We start from the raw sequence: 17,348 nt of genomic DNA, 5'->3' as shown, positions 1-17,348 counted from the left end.
AGTATATTATGTCTCCAAGCCTGGACAGGAAAAAGGATGAGCGTTTTGTTTCACATTTGGTATGGAAAAAGCGAAAATCATTAGATTGCGGCAGTGCAGTCATTTTGTTTTTCTCTAAGCTTATGTTCTCATGCATGATGGCTGCTGGTAGTTCCTTGTGGCTTCCTTCATCCTACCTGCCTGAATTCTGGGGTATGAATTACAACCTCCAGGTTAGCAGTGGGCAAAGTAAAGACCACCTTCAGAAGCAAATCTTGCATCAGAGTGCATCAATAGATAGATGGCGGTAGGGTGGCAGAGATGTAGCACGAGTTTAAAATTGAAAATTTTCTGCACTGCCTGTGGAAGAACTACCTCTGTGACCAGGGACCTGTGAGGGGAAACACAGTGGCTCTATAGCATTAGGGAACGGGTCACAGATCTCCCCTGGAATAATGCTGTAATATGACCCAAACCTTGTCTTCTCCATGACTTTCCCATCACTGTAGAGGACACCACCTGTCTCACAAACCCATAACCTTGGCCTTATCCTTGACACCTCGCTCTCATTCAATTCACATGTTCCTAAATCCTATCGGGTCTACCTTCACAACATCTCTAAAATCTGCTCTCTCCTCTCTATACAAACTGCTCCTATGTTAATCCAATCATTTATTTTATCCCACCTTGATTACTATATCAGCCTCCTAGTTGAACTCCCAGCCTACTGTCTCTCCCCATTCCAATCCATAGTTCACTCTGCTGCCCAGATCATTTGTCTACAGAATCGTTCAGGACATGTTTCCCCACTCCCCACAAAACTTCCGTGGTTTCCCATCCACCTCTGCATCAAACAAAAACTCCTCACTATTGGCTTTAAAGCACTCAATCACCTTGGACCCACCTATCTCACTTCACTAATCTACAACTACAACCCAGCCCACACACTTTGCTCCTCTAATGCTAACCTTCTCACTGTATCACAATCTCATCTTCTCACTACTGACCCCTCACCCATATCCTGCCTCTGGACTGGAATGCCCTCTCTCCTCAAATCCGACAATTACTCTCCTTCCCTGCAAAGCCTTATTGAAGGCACATCTCCTCCAAGAGATCTTCTCTGACTAAGCCCTCCTTTCATCTTTTCCCACTCCCTTCTGGGTCACCCTGATTTACTCCGTTCATTCATCCCCCTTCCCAGCCCCACAGCACCTATGTACACATAGTAATTTTTTTTTATTTTAATGTATGTCTCATAAGCTTGTTGTGGGCAGGGAATGTGCCTGTTTATTGTTGTATTGTACCCTCCCAAGCACTTAGTACAGTGCTCTGCATTATATGATTGAATTAATGAATGAACATCATTCAGAATGTTGCGTGTGCCTGCAGTGTAATGAAGTCATATGAAACAGAAGGCAAGGCAAATATTCTCCTCCGTCAGGGTACTCAAATATGTGAAGAGAGTCCGGGAAGAAGGAACCAAACAGGGAACTGCAAAAGTCTGAAACTTTGTCTGTAAATCAACAAATGTGTTGATGTCAACATTTCTCTAGTAAATTATTAGGTAGGTCAAGTGATACTTCTAACCAAAAATATTAGTCTTACTTTAACAGAGAGATCTCTGATAGCTTGACTTACATTTAAAGTCAGTTTTAATCTTGGTTAATTGGGAAAAAAAAATCTGAGCCCCTGTGTGAGAAATATATCTCCTAGACTGTAAGGTCCTGGTAGTCAAGGAACGTTCTACAAACTCTGAAAGTTCTCAATAAATACAACTGATTGATTGATTTATTTGAGATATTTAAAATGACAGTACTTTCTGGGTAATCCCCTATACCCTTTGGGGAACAGCTTTCAACCCCCATTCATTTGTGAGAAGATATTTTCAGTTTGACCTCAAAACATATATCTAAAATATTTATAAGTTGCTTAATGAAATGCAAAATAGTTGGGCAAAGAAAAATGGAGATTTCTAGACAGTTCATTTAAGAGCAAATATAAATAAGTGCTCTGCATCAACATCATGAATGGAAAATTTGTTTTGATATGCTTGTCAACTTACAGACAAAAATTGGAAATATGTCATAATATCAATACGTTTATTAGGAGTATTTTTCAACTTAGAAAAAAGAGGGTTAATGAAAGTTGTTCTTCCTCTAAAAGATGTCATGACCAACATTTGGAATGTTTTTTGCATACTGCTGAGAGGGAATCTCTTCCTCACTGGAAGTCAGAACCAACTTGAATTTGCAATGGCATAAGATTAATTCCCAGAATAGATATTCTGAGATGTGATGGTGGGGGAAGGAATTTGTTGGTGAGGGGGTTGGGATGGTTGGCAGAGGCTGCCATTGATCTAGTTAGAAATGCAGCATTGACTTATACACTAAGCCCATAACCCTAAAGGAGTTCACCTTTTACGGTTCCTTGACATTTGGGAGAGTATTGCCCAAACTCCAATTTTTCCTCCACCATTTTATTCCAAGAAAAATAAGCTTCTGAAGACAGAAGTGACCCTGCCTAAGTATTCTGCCTAACATAGTAGAGGCAACCAACATATTTTGCTTTTTCTTTCTTTTCCATTCCTTCGCTAATTGAAATCCCTTTAATTACCAAAAGGTTAATAATAATGTTGGTATCTGTTAAGCGCTTACTATGTGCAGAGCACTGTTCTAAGCGCTGGAGTAGATACAGGGTAATCAGGTCGTCCCACATAAGGTTCACAGTTAATCCCCATTTTACAGATGAGGTAACTGAGGCACAGAGAAGTTAAGTGACTTGCCCACAGTCACACAGCTGACTAGTGGCAGAGCCGGGAGTCGAACCCATGACCTCTGACTCCAAAGCCCAGGCTCTTTCCACTGAGCCACGGTTATACAGCTGAAGTGGCTACCTTACACCACAAGGTGTATAATCAGATGCAGGGAACTGTAAACTGGCCCGTCTAGACTGTAAGCTCATTGTGGGCAGGAAGTGTGTGTACAAACTCAGTTACACTGTACTCTCCCAAGCAGTTTGTACTGTGCTTTGCAAACAGTAAGCTCTCTTAAATACAAATGATTGATTGACTATGAGGACAATAAGTAAGCAGGTGTGAGCCATTTCCTTTTTGTGTAATATGTTTTCCCATTGATTTAACCCCCCAAATTGGCAGGAAGTTTGGTGACTCTAGTGGGGGCAAAGTGGGTTTACATCTATTTAGGCATCTAACATTTTCTAGGCCATTCTTTTTCTATCTATAAGTGTCATTTCCATATTGTACCTTACCAATAGTAGCACTGTGCAATGATAAGAATAGCTATCACCCAGAATTGGGTATATCACTTGTAACAGATGAGTTGGCAAGGAAGACATCCAAGGAAATGGTAATAGTGAGTTGGACAACTTTTTTGGCTAGTGGAAAACATGAGTGACAGGAAGATCTTTGAATTATTTTTCACAGTGACAAGAGATGAATGTGGTCAGCTTTATAAAGTGCTATTCTGTTCTTTGTGCAATATTCTAGCCTGGACCTTTCACCTGGTCCAACCGAATTGATCACATAACACATTAATTTTCTCATGCTGACTTTAGTAACAGTTTTTTTTTTTAAATTCTCGCTTGACTATCTGCTTAACTTATTAAAAAATGATGTGTCCAAGAAACTTTAGCAACTAAAGTTATTTTTGCATTCTAATTTTCTTCATTCTCAAATTTTCATTCCTAATTAACACTCTTATGCTTTTTTTTTTTTTTACCCGGTACCCAGGTTCCTGAAATCCCCAAGTGTTCACGGAAATACTGAAATTAGAAAAATGTATGTTTTCAGCTGCAAAAAAGTTACACGAGGAATCTACATTAGTATTATTTAACAAAGAAGGCTTCCAGATGAGGTGAACTCAGATCCCAATGCTGGCATTATTGTACATAGTAAAACACAGGTGAGATTCCCCAGGAGATGAAGCAGTTTGGGTGGAGTTTGAAGCCTGGGAGTATGACCTAAAGGTAAATTATCAGAGCTATTGATTTGGTAGCAAATATTTCTGGAAACATGCTGCCGAGTTTTTTTTTAATTCTCTCTTTGTTGTGTAGAGTTGGATTCAGAATATTGAACTGTGAGGGCATTAGATGAGCAACAGAAATGTTGAAAACATGTAGCCAAGAATAGATAATATTTGAGATAATAATAATGATGGTATTTGTTCAGTGCTTACTATGTACCAAGCACTGTTCTAAGCACTGGGGTAAATACAAGATAATTGGGCTGGACACATCCCTGTCCCACATGCGGTTCACAGTCTTAACCTCCTTTTACAGATGAGAGAAATGAGGTCACGCAGCAGATAAGCGGTGCAGTCAGGATTAAAATTCATGACCTTCTAATTCCCAGGACCATGCTCTATCCACTAAGCCCAAACAAAAAGTTACATATATGAACTATCTCCCGCAATGCACTTCTAGATCATTTTATGTATTGTAATTACAATACATAATGCAATAATGTATTCACTTACAGGTACAGAAAAGTCATACTGGGGAAAGATCAAATAGAGCAAGCAATATTACATTCTTCTCTTTTTCTGGTCATTTTGTTCTTGTCCCCTGAACTCTAAACCCTATTGTCATTTTCATCCCTTTGTTCCCATTTCACTTAAAGGACTAACAGCATGCTTATTAAAATAAAGGGTAAACTTGTCCTTTAGACCGTAAGCTTGTTGTGGGCAGGGAATGTATCCTTTGTGTTGTACTCTCCCAAGTGCTTAGTATAGTGCTCTGAACACAGTAAATGCTCAATACATATGATTGATTGTGGAATTTTTGCCAATCATTGCTATGTGACCTTGGACAAGATATTTAACTTCTCTGCGCCTCAGCTGATTCATCTGTAAAATGGGATGAAGACTGTGACTCCCATGTGGGACAGGGGCTGTCTCCAATTTGAGTACCTTTTTATTTACTCCAGTCCTTAGAACAGTGTCTGGCACAGAGTAAGTGCTTAACAAATACCATAAAAAGGACCTTTTCCAAATTACTTAGTTGATTTAATACGTGTTAAAGATTGATCAAGCTCTAGGCATTCAAAAAATATCAACTTAGATTTGGTTTCCTATCTCCTTCCTGTCTGTACGAACATTATGGGCAGGGATTGAATCTCCCTATGCTACATACAAGCAAGGGTACATAGCAAGTGCTCAATGAATGCCATTGATTAAATGATTGAACACAGTTAATCATGCCATCCTAAAATAATGAAAGGTCACTGGAAGTCAATGGAGAATTGGGAGGAAGGCAGGAGACTTTTCTCACAGGGTGAGGTATTTACTGCCAAAAGAACAATTTGCCCAGGTGAAATTTAAGGGAAAATTGTCTAAAGACTACGCTGAACCTACCTAGGAATAAGCCAATGTGTGAGGAAAAGCGGTATAACAAGTGGTGAGGAAGGACAGGAGATAGAGGGGATGGGAAACAGAGAGAGTGTGCATTATAAATAAAGGGCTATTTCAGTTTTCTTGGAACTGAGAAAATAGCTTCATCTTTGTAAGGGTGGTGAGTTCATTCTGAAAATCCTGACACATTCAAGTTAAAATTAGTCATTATTATTATTAGTAGTAGTAATAATAATAATAGTGGTATTTTGTGCCAGGCACTGTACTAAGCGCCAGGGTGGATAGAAGTAAATTGTTTTACTCTAGACTGTAAGCCCTTTGTGGGCAAGAATTTTCTCTGATTATTGCTGTACTGTACTTTCTAAGTGCTCTGCACACAGTAAGCACTTAGTAAATATGACTGAATGAATGAATTGTTTGGACACAGTCCCTGTCCAACATGGGGTTTATAGTCTTAATCCCCATTTCACAGATGAGGTAACTGAAGCACAGGGATGTTAAGTAAATTTCCCAAGGTCACAAAGAAGACAAGGGGCAAACCTGGAAATAGAACTCAGCTTCTTTTGACTACCAGACCTATGCTCTATCCACTAGGCTACAGTGCCTTGAGAAGCAGCGTGGCTCAGTGGAAAGAGCACAGGCTTTGGAGTCAGAGGTCATGGGTTTAAATCCCGGCTTGGCCATTTGTCAGCTGTGTGACTTTGGGCAAGTCACTTCACTTCTCTGTGCCCCAGTTCCCTCATCTGTAAAATGGGGATGAAGACTGTGAGCCCCACGTGGGATGACCTAATTCCCTTGTATCTACCCCAGCGCTTAGAACAGTGCTCGGCACATAGTAAGTGCTTAACAAATCCCAACATAAACATAAGTGCTTACATAAGTGCCATCATAATCGGAAAAAGCATCCTCACGAGAATTGAATTCTATCGTGCTAGGAAACTCAGGATGGGAGGTTTGAGGAAGTGAGGCTGGTCGCCTCTATGTGGCCGGATTGCTGGGAGGGCTCTACCTCCACCCTCATCAACATCCCCAACCCTGGCAGTGTGGGCACTCACTGAATGAGGGTGATGAATCATTACCTCTCTCGTGGGGGTTCACTTCGAGACCTCGAAGAGGCCTGTTTCTGCTCAGGACCCATAATTTGCTGGGATGGTTCTGCTCTTTTGCTTCTGTCAGGTTGTGCTCCAGATGGAATTTTTTCCTGTGCTGAGACAGCTGCTGTGCTTAAAGGAGTTTGGGATCTTGATCGCTCTTGAAGTCTTGCTTTCTTTTCTCGAGGTGCATCCACACCAGTAGTTGTATCACTCAATGTTCCATCCTGGCTAGGTGGCTGTTGAGGCCCACTACCGAAAAACCAGGCTCCAGATTTGGTTAAAATTTCCTGTTGCTTCCGACACAAATTGCAAACCCACATAACCTAGTTGAGGACAAGGAAAAAACAAAATGAATTTTCTAGCCTCAAAAATGGAGATTGGGGAAAAGATGGAGAACAGGGAATGGAGATAAAAGGGAAATAATTATTTCCAACTTTTATTATACTATTTTTAAAAAAGAAATTAGGAAATTCAATAGCTTAAAATGTGCAAATTTAATTTCTCCCAGCATATTTGCTTGGGTATTTTCCCCTTTTAAACTTTGTACAGCACTTTTTATTTTTCCAAGTAGCTTTCAGATCAGTTATCTCACATCACCCACACAACTGCCCTGTAAGGCAAAGAGAGGCAGGTATAATCATTCCTATTTTACAGGTCAGGAAACTGAGGCACATAGAGTTAAGTAAGTTGTCCAAAGTGACTCAACAGACTAATGTCAGAGATGGAACCTGAACCCAGGTCTCCTAATTCTCCCATGATCATTCTACTAAACCATGTTTCCCTCAAAGGGATCAAGTATAATATACACAGGTACTAGGTAATTTTTCCTAAAAATCCAATTTAGTATGCTTCAGCATAGAGATAATCATTTGCTTGAACTCAGGTTTTCTCCTTATAGTGGACTCACTGTCCAAATGTTGTGAGCATTTTAATCAGACCACAAAATCATATTTAATGACAACTAAACAATACATTTTTTAAATATCCAGAGTGAAAGTTTCAGGTTTATTTATTCCACTGCCAGCAATTTTCATTTCTACCCTTTCACCTTCCTGCCATTAGTTCTTCAGTTATCAAATGACAGGAAAGAAGGAGGAGAAAGATTTGTTGGGAGTATGGAAATTGGAAGATGCAGACCCACATCTCACTAACAAATGAGCTGGTGAGAAGCTCATCTGTGAGGAAACAATTCCCTCATGTCTAGCTGTTCAGTCAGAAAGAGACCTTGCTGGAGCTCTGCCAGCATTCCCCAATGTATAGTTCAGTGCCTTGCATATAAGAAGCACTTAAGAAATACCACAATTATTATTAGTTAGTATTAGTATTATTATCTCATTCATTCTTTCAATCATATTTATTGAGCGCTTACTGTGTGCAGAGCACTGTACTAAGTGCTTGGAAAGTACAATTTGGGAACAAATAGAGAGAATCCCTACCCAACAATGGGCTCACAATCTAGAAGGGGGAGACAGACAACAAAATAAAACGTTACAGGCATCAATAGCATCAAAATAAATATAATTATAGATATATACACATCATTAATAAAATAAATAGAATAATAAATATGTACAAATATACACACGTGCTATGGGGTGAGGAAGGGGGCAGAGCAGAGGGAGGCAGTAGGGGCAACAGGGAGGGGAGGAGCAGAGGAAAAGGGGGGCTAAGTCTGGGAAGGTCTCCTGGAGGAGGTGAGCTCTCAGTAGGGCTTTGAATGGGGAAAGAAAGCTAGTTTGGCTGATGTGAGGAGGGAGGGCATTCCAAACCAGAGGTAGGATGTGGGCCAGGGTCAACGGTGGGACAGGAGAAAATGAAGCACAGTGAGGAGGTTAGCGGCAGAGGAGTGGAGTATACAGGGTGAAAGAGAAAAGGGACGTGAGGTAGGAGGGGGCAAGGTGATAGAGAGCTTTGAAGACAAGAGCAAGGAGTTTTTGCTTCATGAGAAGGTTGATAGGCAACCACTGGAGATTTTTGAGGAGGGGGGTGACATGCCCAAAGCGTTTCTGTAGAAAGATAATCTGGGCAGCTGAGTGACGTATAGACTGAAGCAGGGAGAGACAGGATGATGGGAGATCAGAAAGGAGGCTGATGCAGTAATCCAGTTGTGATATGATAAGAGATTGTACCAACAAGGTAGCAGTTTGGATGGAGGGGAAAGGGAGGATCTTGGCAATGTTGTGAAAGTGAGACCAGCAGGTTTTGGTGATGGATTGGATGTTCATTCATTCATTCATTCAATAGTATTTATTGAGCGCTTACTATGTGCAGAGCACTGTACTAAGCGCTTGGGATGAACAAGTCGGCAACAGATAGAGACAGTCCCTGCCATTTGACGGGCTTACAGTCTAATCAGGGGAGACGGACAGACGAGAACAATGGCAATAAACAGAGTCAAGGGGAAGAACATCTCGTAAAAACAATGGCAACGAAATAGAATCAAGGCGATGTACAATTCATTAACAAAATAAATAGGGTAACGAAAATATATACAGTTGAGCGGACGAGTACAGTGCTGCGGGGATGGGAAGGGAGAGGTGGAGGAGCAGAGGGAAAAGGGGAAAATGAGGGTTTAGCTGCGGAGAGGTAAAGGGGGGATGGCAGAGGGAGTAGAGCGAGAAGAGGAGCTCAGTCTGGGAATGCCTCTTGGAGGAGGTGAGTTTTAAGTAGGGTTTTGAAGAGGGAAAGAGAATCAGTTTGGCGGAGGTGAGGAGGGAGGGCATTCCAGGACCGCAGGAGGACGTGACCCAGGGGTCGACGGCGGGATAGGCGAGACCGAGGGATGGTGAGGAGGTGTGGGGTGAATGAGAGAACAGAGTCAAGGATGACAACAAGGTTGCAGGCCTGTGAGATGGGAAGGAAGGTAGTGCCATCCAAAGTGACAGGGAAGTCAGGGAGAAGACAGGGTTTGGGAGGGAAGATATAGGAGCTCAGTCTTGGATATATTGAGTTTTAGGTGGCAGGCGGACATCCAGGAGGAGATGTCCTGAAGGCAGAAGGAGATACGAGCCTGGAAGGAGGGAGAGAGAACAGGGGAGGAGATGTAGATTTGGGTGTCATCCGTGTAGAGATGATATTTGAAGCCGTGGGAGCGAATGAGTACACCAAGGCAGTGATTACAGATTGAGAACAGAAGGTGACCAAGAACCGACTCTTGAGGAACCCCTACAGTTAGGGGATGGGAAGGGGAGGAGGAGCCTATGAAGGAGACTTAGAATGAATGGCCAGAGAGATAAGAAGAGAACCAGGAGAGGCCAGAGTCCGCGAAGCCAAGGTTGAATTAAGTGTTGAGGAGAAGAGAATGGTTGACAGTGTCAAAGGCAGCTGAGAGGTCAAGGAGTATTAGGATAGAGTAGATGCCACTGGATTTGGCAAGAAGGAGGTCACTAGTGACCTTTGAGAGAGCAGTCTCGGTAGAGTAGAGGGGATGGAAGCCAGATTGGAGAGGGTCCAAGAGAGAGTTAGAATTGAGGAATTCGAGGCAGAGAGTGGAGATGACTTGCTCCAGGAGTTTGGAAAGGAAGGGTAGGAGGAAGATGGGGCATAAGTGGAAGGGGCAGTGGGGTCGAGAGGTTTTTTTTAGGGCAGGGGAGATGTGGGCATGTTTGAAGGCAGAGGGGAAGAAACCATTGGAGAATGAGCGGTTGAAGATGGAAGTTAAGGAGGCAAAGAGGGAAAGGGTGAGAGTTTTTATAAGGTGAGAGGGAATGAGGTCAGAAGCACAGGTGGAGGGGGTGGCACTTGAGAGGAGGGAGGAGATCGCCTCTAAAGATACTGCTGGGAAGGATGGGAAAGTAGGGGAGGAGATCGAGAGCAGGGGGATGGAGAAGCTGGAAGGGTGACTTTGGGGAGCTCAGACCCTATGGTGTTAATTTTCCTAATGAAGTAGGTGGCCAGAGGAGTTGAGGGTGAGGGATGAAGGACGGAGAGGAACAGGGGCCCTGAGGAGGGAGTTAAATGTCTGGAAGAGTTGGCGGGGGTGATGGGAATGGTATCAATAAGGGGAAAAAAATAGCTTTGCCTGACAGATGAGAGGGCAGAGTTATGGCAAGAAAGCATAAATTTAAAGTGAATAAGGTTGGCTTGGTGTTTAGATGTTCGCCAGCAGTGTTCAGCAGCTCAGGCATAAGAGCAAAGGAGACGGACAGAGGCAGAGATCCAACGTTGTGGGTTAGTAGTGGGAGAGCGACAAAGTGACAGGGAAGCGAGCAAGTTGAGTTGAGTAGATACGGTGGAGTTGAGAGCATCAATCTGGTCATCAAGAGTGGGTAGAAAGGGAAGGAAGGCAAGGTGGGGTGTGATGGGCTGAGAGAGATGGATGGGGTCGAAACAGCAGAAGTCTCTGTGGAGGAGTAATATAGATTTACGGGGGTGGAGTGTAAAAGAGGAGGCAGGTGAGAAGGTTATGGTCAGAGAGAGGGATTTCAAAGTTGCTGAGGGTGGAGATAGTGCAGCGGTAAGGGATTATGAGATCGAGGCTGTGATCAAGTTGGTGAGTGGGCGAGGTGGGGTGGAGCAGGAGGTTAGTGGAGTCAAGGAGTGATAGAAGGCAGGTGGCAGAGGAGTCACATTTCCCTCCTCCACTCCCAAGGTCCAAGTCAGAAACTCACAAAAAAACACTGAAGAATCCTGATTACTATCACTAGCCTTGCTCTATTAATAGACAAGATGAGGACAGTCAATATTTATTTGAATAAATTCTCTCATAAATATTGATTTTCCTCATTTAGACCAATTTCTATTTTATTGTCACACTCATCAACAGACCAATTTTTATTTTACTGTCTCTTAATATTTTTAAAGCCAATTTATCAATGGCTGTTAGGCCGTAGAGTCTAGTTAAGATGGGGAAGAAGCCTGTCTCTCAGAAGCGTGGGCTCCGTCTCTAAGAATATTTTCTAAAATTTCTAGGATCCTGTTCCTTCTATTTATCTTCCTCTAGATGCTTGGGAAGCAATGAAAAGAATTGGGATTTTGTTAAATAGTGAGTTTGTAGCAATTGTTCCTTTCTTCCATGTTTTCCCTCGAGGCCCATAATATTAGATAGGCTGATAAAATACAAAATATTTTACCCAGTCCCAGAAGTTGGATCTCCCTTCAAAATTCTTATTTAAGACTAAAGGATCCAGATTAAATAAAGTTGTAATAAAATTCTCAGAAGATCAATGATTCAAGAGCTGCATAAAAAATCCAGCTGTGATAGAGACATGAACTGATGGAAAGGTAAAAGGAAAATAGAAAACTTAGCAATAAATATGAACTCTTGAAATTGTTTTTATTTGCAAGAGGTTTATTTTTATCTGGGAATAGTTTTCCTTTGGCATGTTTTCATAAAATTAAATTTCTACATCTTAGAACTGTTTTGTAATAAATAATAGTTTATTAATTAAAAATTTAAAAAATAAAATGCAAGTCTAAAACTTTGCATAGGATTTAAAAGATTGAGTAATCATTAAGTACTGATTATGTTAATTAGTACTACATGAATAAAACTTCAACTAAAATTTAAAATTCAATAAATAAATACCCTAGATAACTTGAGTGGTGTGATTTCTAGTAGACGTAATTATTTTTCATGATTAGTTCAAATATTTATTTTGGGCAAAGCTAGGAAAAGGTGATACCACAGTTTACTATTCTTTTTTAATGCAATTAACATAATTAACATAAATGATCCTAGAGTTTAAAAGCTAATGAAGATACTGTAAAACACCAAGTTTTAATACTGTTGTATAATTTAGGTCATACATTGAAGATGATCTTGCACAAGCAAGTATATCACTTCAAATAGGAGACTGAATTTGAACAAGTACTAACTAGAAAAGCCCAAACCATTGCTTTTTTTTAAGAAATTTGCTACCTCATTTTTACTTAATGCTCTTCAGTTCGATTATACACTTGTTTCTTAATTAGCCAAATATACATATCTGAAGCACAAAAAAATACACTCAGGAAATATAAGAAGCAGAAAACTCTCTGAGATTAAAATCAAACATTTCTCTGTTTCAGAGTTACGGCAGCTCTCACAGCACAAATGTTGAGCCCCACAGATTACATAGCAGATCATTAGCATGATAGTCACGTAGAAACTATGCTACCATGTCTACTTAGGATTCTCTTCATGAGTTTGAAATTAAGTGCCCTGTTTCCCTTGAGCTCTACTTAGTCCAAAGGGCTAAAAAACATTTCCCGAAAGTAAAAACAACAAAAGGTTTTCTTTGAGATGACAATAATAAAAAAAGCATAATAGTTTCAGCAAGAATGCTGTTTATTGAAAAACATTTTGAAGAAATGTGTAGAGCAGGCAATCTAGCAACATGCAGGAATGATCCTGATTGAATATCCTGGGATCAAATCCAAACTAATCTAAACTAAAGCAAGTCTGTGCAATAACTTATTTTAACAATCCACAGATGTTGAGGCAACCAAGTATACTCTCTGATGAAGGATTATACTGATCTAATGTGGCTTCTGAAATCCCTTGTAATATATCAAGAAAATGATGAACAATTGAAATTTCCTTCTGGTCTTTTCCTTTAGCAACATTCATAATTCAGTCTTTTTCACTTGATGAAGTCTAATGCATTATTACACTAGACCACTCTGGAGATTTACAGGACATATTTGTAAAAGAGGACAATCAGGATATATACTGCACATTTGCAAATGGAGCTATAAACATCAAACTGCTTACCCCAGGCAGAATTTTTAATTCAGAAATTCAAGAACAGAGAAAATTCCATGAATGGAAAAGTGGGTATTTTCTCAGTCATAAGTTTTGCTATCACTTCACACACTACAGAGCACCCATGGCATTTGACTAAGGGGCTTTAACAACCACACATACTTTTACACAGAACAAAGTATGAGCTTGAGGGAAATATATTCTTCAAATATCTAAATCCCATTTAGAATTCTTAAATTAATGCAATGTAAAATCTCTGCTTGGGAGAACCTGTACCAAGGATTTAGAACCATTCTACAGAACTTAAATACGAGAATTTTTCTGTAACAGAATGTGAAAACTGCCTCATGAACTGTTTTCATTCTACAGACTAATTTTTAATTGTATCTCATGCTGATCTGCAATTTCCCATTACTTCTCATTCTAAATAACTCACACTGTAGTACTCAGCTGTTCAATGTCATGTGCACATGCATGAACCATTTCTCCTGCCCCAATGGTACTTTGTCTCTAAACCAGCTTTTATTATTGACCAGATGTTCCTCAATTTCTTAACAATCCTCTGGTTAAAAAGACATGCTATGAAAGAATTAGGTGCACTGGTAATACTTTGTAAATAAGCCAAAATTTAACTTAGTTCTCACTAATATTTTTACCATCCTCTCTCATGATTATAAGATCACTATAACTGGCTACTGAATGCAAAATGTCTTAACGACATCATTAAAAGGTTGAAATAGATACCCAATGGTAAATCTGTCTGTTAAAGTGATAACAGTTATTGAAAATATTTCTTTTCTAAGCTTACTTCATTAGCACTTTGAATGTGACCTGTTCTCATCTGCTCAGAAGGTTCAACTATTAAAGAGGTGTTTGTAAAGGTATCTATACAACAAGCTATGAAACAAAGAATTATCTACTTGGATCAGGGTGGAGGGTGCACTGTCTGATCTATTCTCCACTAGCAATGAGACAAAGCTGGGAAGAATAGTGGACCTCGTCCTTGTCAATTTATTTTATGCAGCCATTCTGGAAGATTCAGTGAGAAATCTGAATGCAGGCATTAGATTCAGCTTCTGTACTTCCAGGAAACTTTTCCAATTCAAAATTTGTTGTGCACCACTCAAAGTCCTAGAATCAATTATTGAATAATTCACGTATGCAAATGACTGCACCCTAGAGAGCTCAAGAACTTAGTATGTGCGGATTCACTATATCAATCAGGCATTATGAGTTGACGATAAGTTTAAGGAAAACCTAGGTGATATACTAATATGCGCCAGGGAACTATACCCAAAGCTAAAACTGTATATTGGCAACAAAGAGCTAAAGGCTGCAATAGAATGCTGTCATCTAGGCAACACACTGACCAAAGACATGATAGACAGGGAAATGGAAATCCAAATCAAGACCTATACACCTTATTTGGGAAGGTGGTAGTAATGTGGGATCAGGTTCATGACCAAGCTAAAGATTTACAGAACTCTAATGCCGTCCAAACTTATCTACTGCTGAGAGATCTGAACACCACACAGGGGACAGAATCAATCCACCAATCATATTTATTGAGCAAATACTATTTACACAGCACTAAGCATCTGAGAGAGTGCAATGTAACAGAGTTGGTAGACACATTCCCTGCCCACAATGATCTTATAGTCTAGAGGGGGAGATAGGCATTAATAATAATAAATAAATTATGGATATGTACAAAATTACGTAAATAATAAATAAATTACGGATATATCCACACCTTGGAGGAGGTGTGCTTTTAATAAGGTTTTGAAGGTGGGGAGAGTGATCATCTGACAGATATGAAGGAGGGCATCCTAGATTAGAGGCAGTGGGGGACAGGTTGGCAGTGAGACATGAGATAGACGTATAGTGAGTAGGTTGGCATTAGAGGAGCGAAGTGTGTGGGCTGGGTGGTAGTAGGAAAGCAATGAGGTAAGATGAGGGGCATCTTGAGATGAGATGAGCAATGAGGGGGCAAGGTGACTGAGTGCTAAGGAGTTTCTGTTTGATGAGGAAGTGGATGGACAACCACTGGAGGTTCTTGAGAAGTGGGGGAATATTAACTGGTTTTGTAGAAAAATGATCTGGGCAGTAGAGTGAAGTATGGACTGGAGTGGCTAGAGACAGGAGACAAGAAGGTCAACAAGGAGGCGGATGCAGTTATCAAGTACAAAACCAGAATCTCGAACAGATCCATCAGCATTACTCATGGTCCATATTCAATACTAGCTGCCAAAAAAATGAAATTCTGGAATATATTTAGTCTTTCAGTATCAAAGTTATTATCACCTCATCATAGGTGCATTGGATGGGATACATGACAAGTGTAAATGACAGCTGGATAATTGTTGTATGGAGACCTCAAATTGGGAAATCAAGGACAATTAAGACAGAAGAAAATATCTGACGGACACCGTAAAATAAAGCTTCAGTCAATGTTGCATCCCAGCTGAAAATGGAGTCAAATGTCAAGGATAGACCGGCATAGCATACTGTGATCAAGAAAGGAGGGACTCTTTTCATATAAATGTTTTTCACAGAATAAGAGACAAAATGACAAGAGAATATAGCACCAAACACTAAAAAAAATTAGATGAAATGGCATAAGGGTACTTTTTTGCATATACAATGATCAAGCGTTTAGTACAGTGCTCTGCACAGAGTAAACGCTCAATAAATCCCCTCCACTCTACCGAGACTGCTCTCTCTAAGGTCAGTCATGATCTCCTTCTTGCCAAATCCAATGGCTCCTACTCCATTCTAATCCTCCTTGACCTCTCTGCTGCCTTTGACACTGTCGACCATCCCCTCCTCCTCCATACCTTATCTCACCTTGGCTTCACGGACTCCGTCCTCTCCTGGTTCTCCTCTTACCTCTCTGGCCGGTCATTCTCGGTCTCCTTCGCTGGCGCCTCCTCCCCCTCCCATCCTTTAACTGTTGGAGTTCCTCAAGGGTCAGTTCTCGGCCCTCTTCTGTTCTCCATTTACACTCACTCCCTCGGTGAACTCATTCGCTCTCACGGCTTTGACTACCATCTCTACGCAGATGACACGCAGATCTACATCTCCGCCCATGTCCTCTCCCCCTCCCTTCAGGCTCACATCTCCTCCTGCCTCCGGGACGTCTCCACCTGGATGTCGGCCCACCACCTAAAACTCAACATGAGCAAGACTGAGCTCCTCATCTTCCTTCCCAAACCCGGTCCTCTCCCAGACTTCTCTATCACCGTGGATGGTACGACCATCCTTCCCGTCTCTCAGGCCCGCAATCTTGGTGTCATCCTTGACTCGTCTCTCTCGTTCACCCCACACATCCTATCCGTTACCAAGACCTGCCGGTTTCACCTTTACAGTATCGCCAAGATCCGCCCTTTCCTCTCCACCCAAACGGCTACCTTACTGCTACGGGCTCTCGTTATATCCCAGCTAGACTACTGTGTCAGCCTTCTCTCTGACCTCCCTTCCTCCTCTTTCGCCCCACTCCAGTCTATTCTTCACTCCGCTGCCCGGCTCATCTTCCTGCAGAAACGATCTGGGCATGTCACTCCCCTTCTTAAACAACTCCAGTGGTTGCCTATCGACCTCCGCTCCAAACAAAAACTCCTCACTCTAGGCTTCAAGGCTCTGCATCACCTTGCCCCTTCCTACCTCTCCTCCCTTCACTCTTTCTACCGCCCACCCCGCACGCTCCGCTCCTCCACCGCCCACCTCCTCACCGTCTCTCGGTCTCGCCTATCCCGCCGTCGACCCCTGGGCCACGTCCTCCCGCGGTCCTGGAACACCCTCCCTCCTCACCTCCGCCAAACTGATTCTCTTCCCCTCTTCAAAACCCTACTTAAAAGTCACCTCCTCCAAGAGGCCTTCCCAGACTGAGCTCCTCTCTCCCTCTACTCCCTCTACCACCCCCTCTTTACCTCTCCGCAGCTAAACCCTCTTTTCCCCCTTTCCCTCTGCTCCTCCACCTCTCCCTTCCCATCCCCACAGCACTGTACTTGTCTGCTCAACTGTATATATTTCCATTAATCTATTTATTTTGTTAATGAATTGTACATTGCCTTGATTCTATTTCGTTGCCATTGTTTTTGCGAGATGTTCTTCCCCTTGACTCTATTTATTGCCATTGTTCTCGTCTGTCCGTCTCCCCCGATTAGACTGTAAGCCCGTCGAACGACAGGGACTGTCTCTATCTGTTGCTGACTTGTTCATTCC

At 41.6% G+C, this 17,348-nt stretch overlaps 1 protein-coding gene across 23 annotated transcripts in view; it reads right to left on the bottom strand.

Annotated features, from left to right (window-relative positions):
* Positions 1 to 17,348, bottom strand: part of RIMS1 (regulating synaptic membrane exocytosis 1) — a 531,371-nt gene that overhangs the window by 287,268 nt on the left and 226,755 nt on the right. For all 23 annotated transcript variants that reach the window (XM_029064002.2, XM_029063826.2, XM_039912344.1 and 20 more), the window contains one exon: positions 6,425 to 6,762. In XM_029064002.2, the coding sequence (XP_028919835.1) occupies positions 6,425 to 6,762 (338 nt within the window). The remainder of the gene's footprint in view (positions 1 to 6,424; positions 6,763 to 17,348) is intronic.

The sequence above is a fragment of the Ornithorhynchus anatinus genome, chromosome 1 (genome assembly GCF_004115215.2).
Source record: "Ornithorhynchus anatinus isolate Pmale09 chromosome 1, mOrnAna1.pri.v4, whole genome shotgun sequence".
Lineage (NCBI taxonomy): Eukaryota > Metazoa > Chordata > Mammalia > Monotremata > Ornithorhynchidae > Ornithorhynchus > Ornithorhynchus anatinus.
This window is presented reverse-complemented; position numbering and strand designations above follow the sequence as displayed.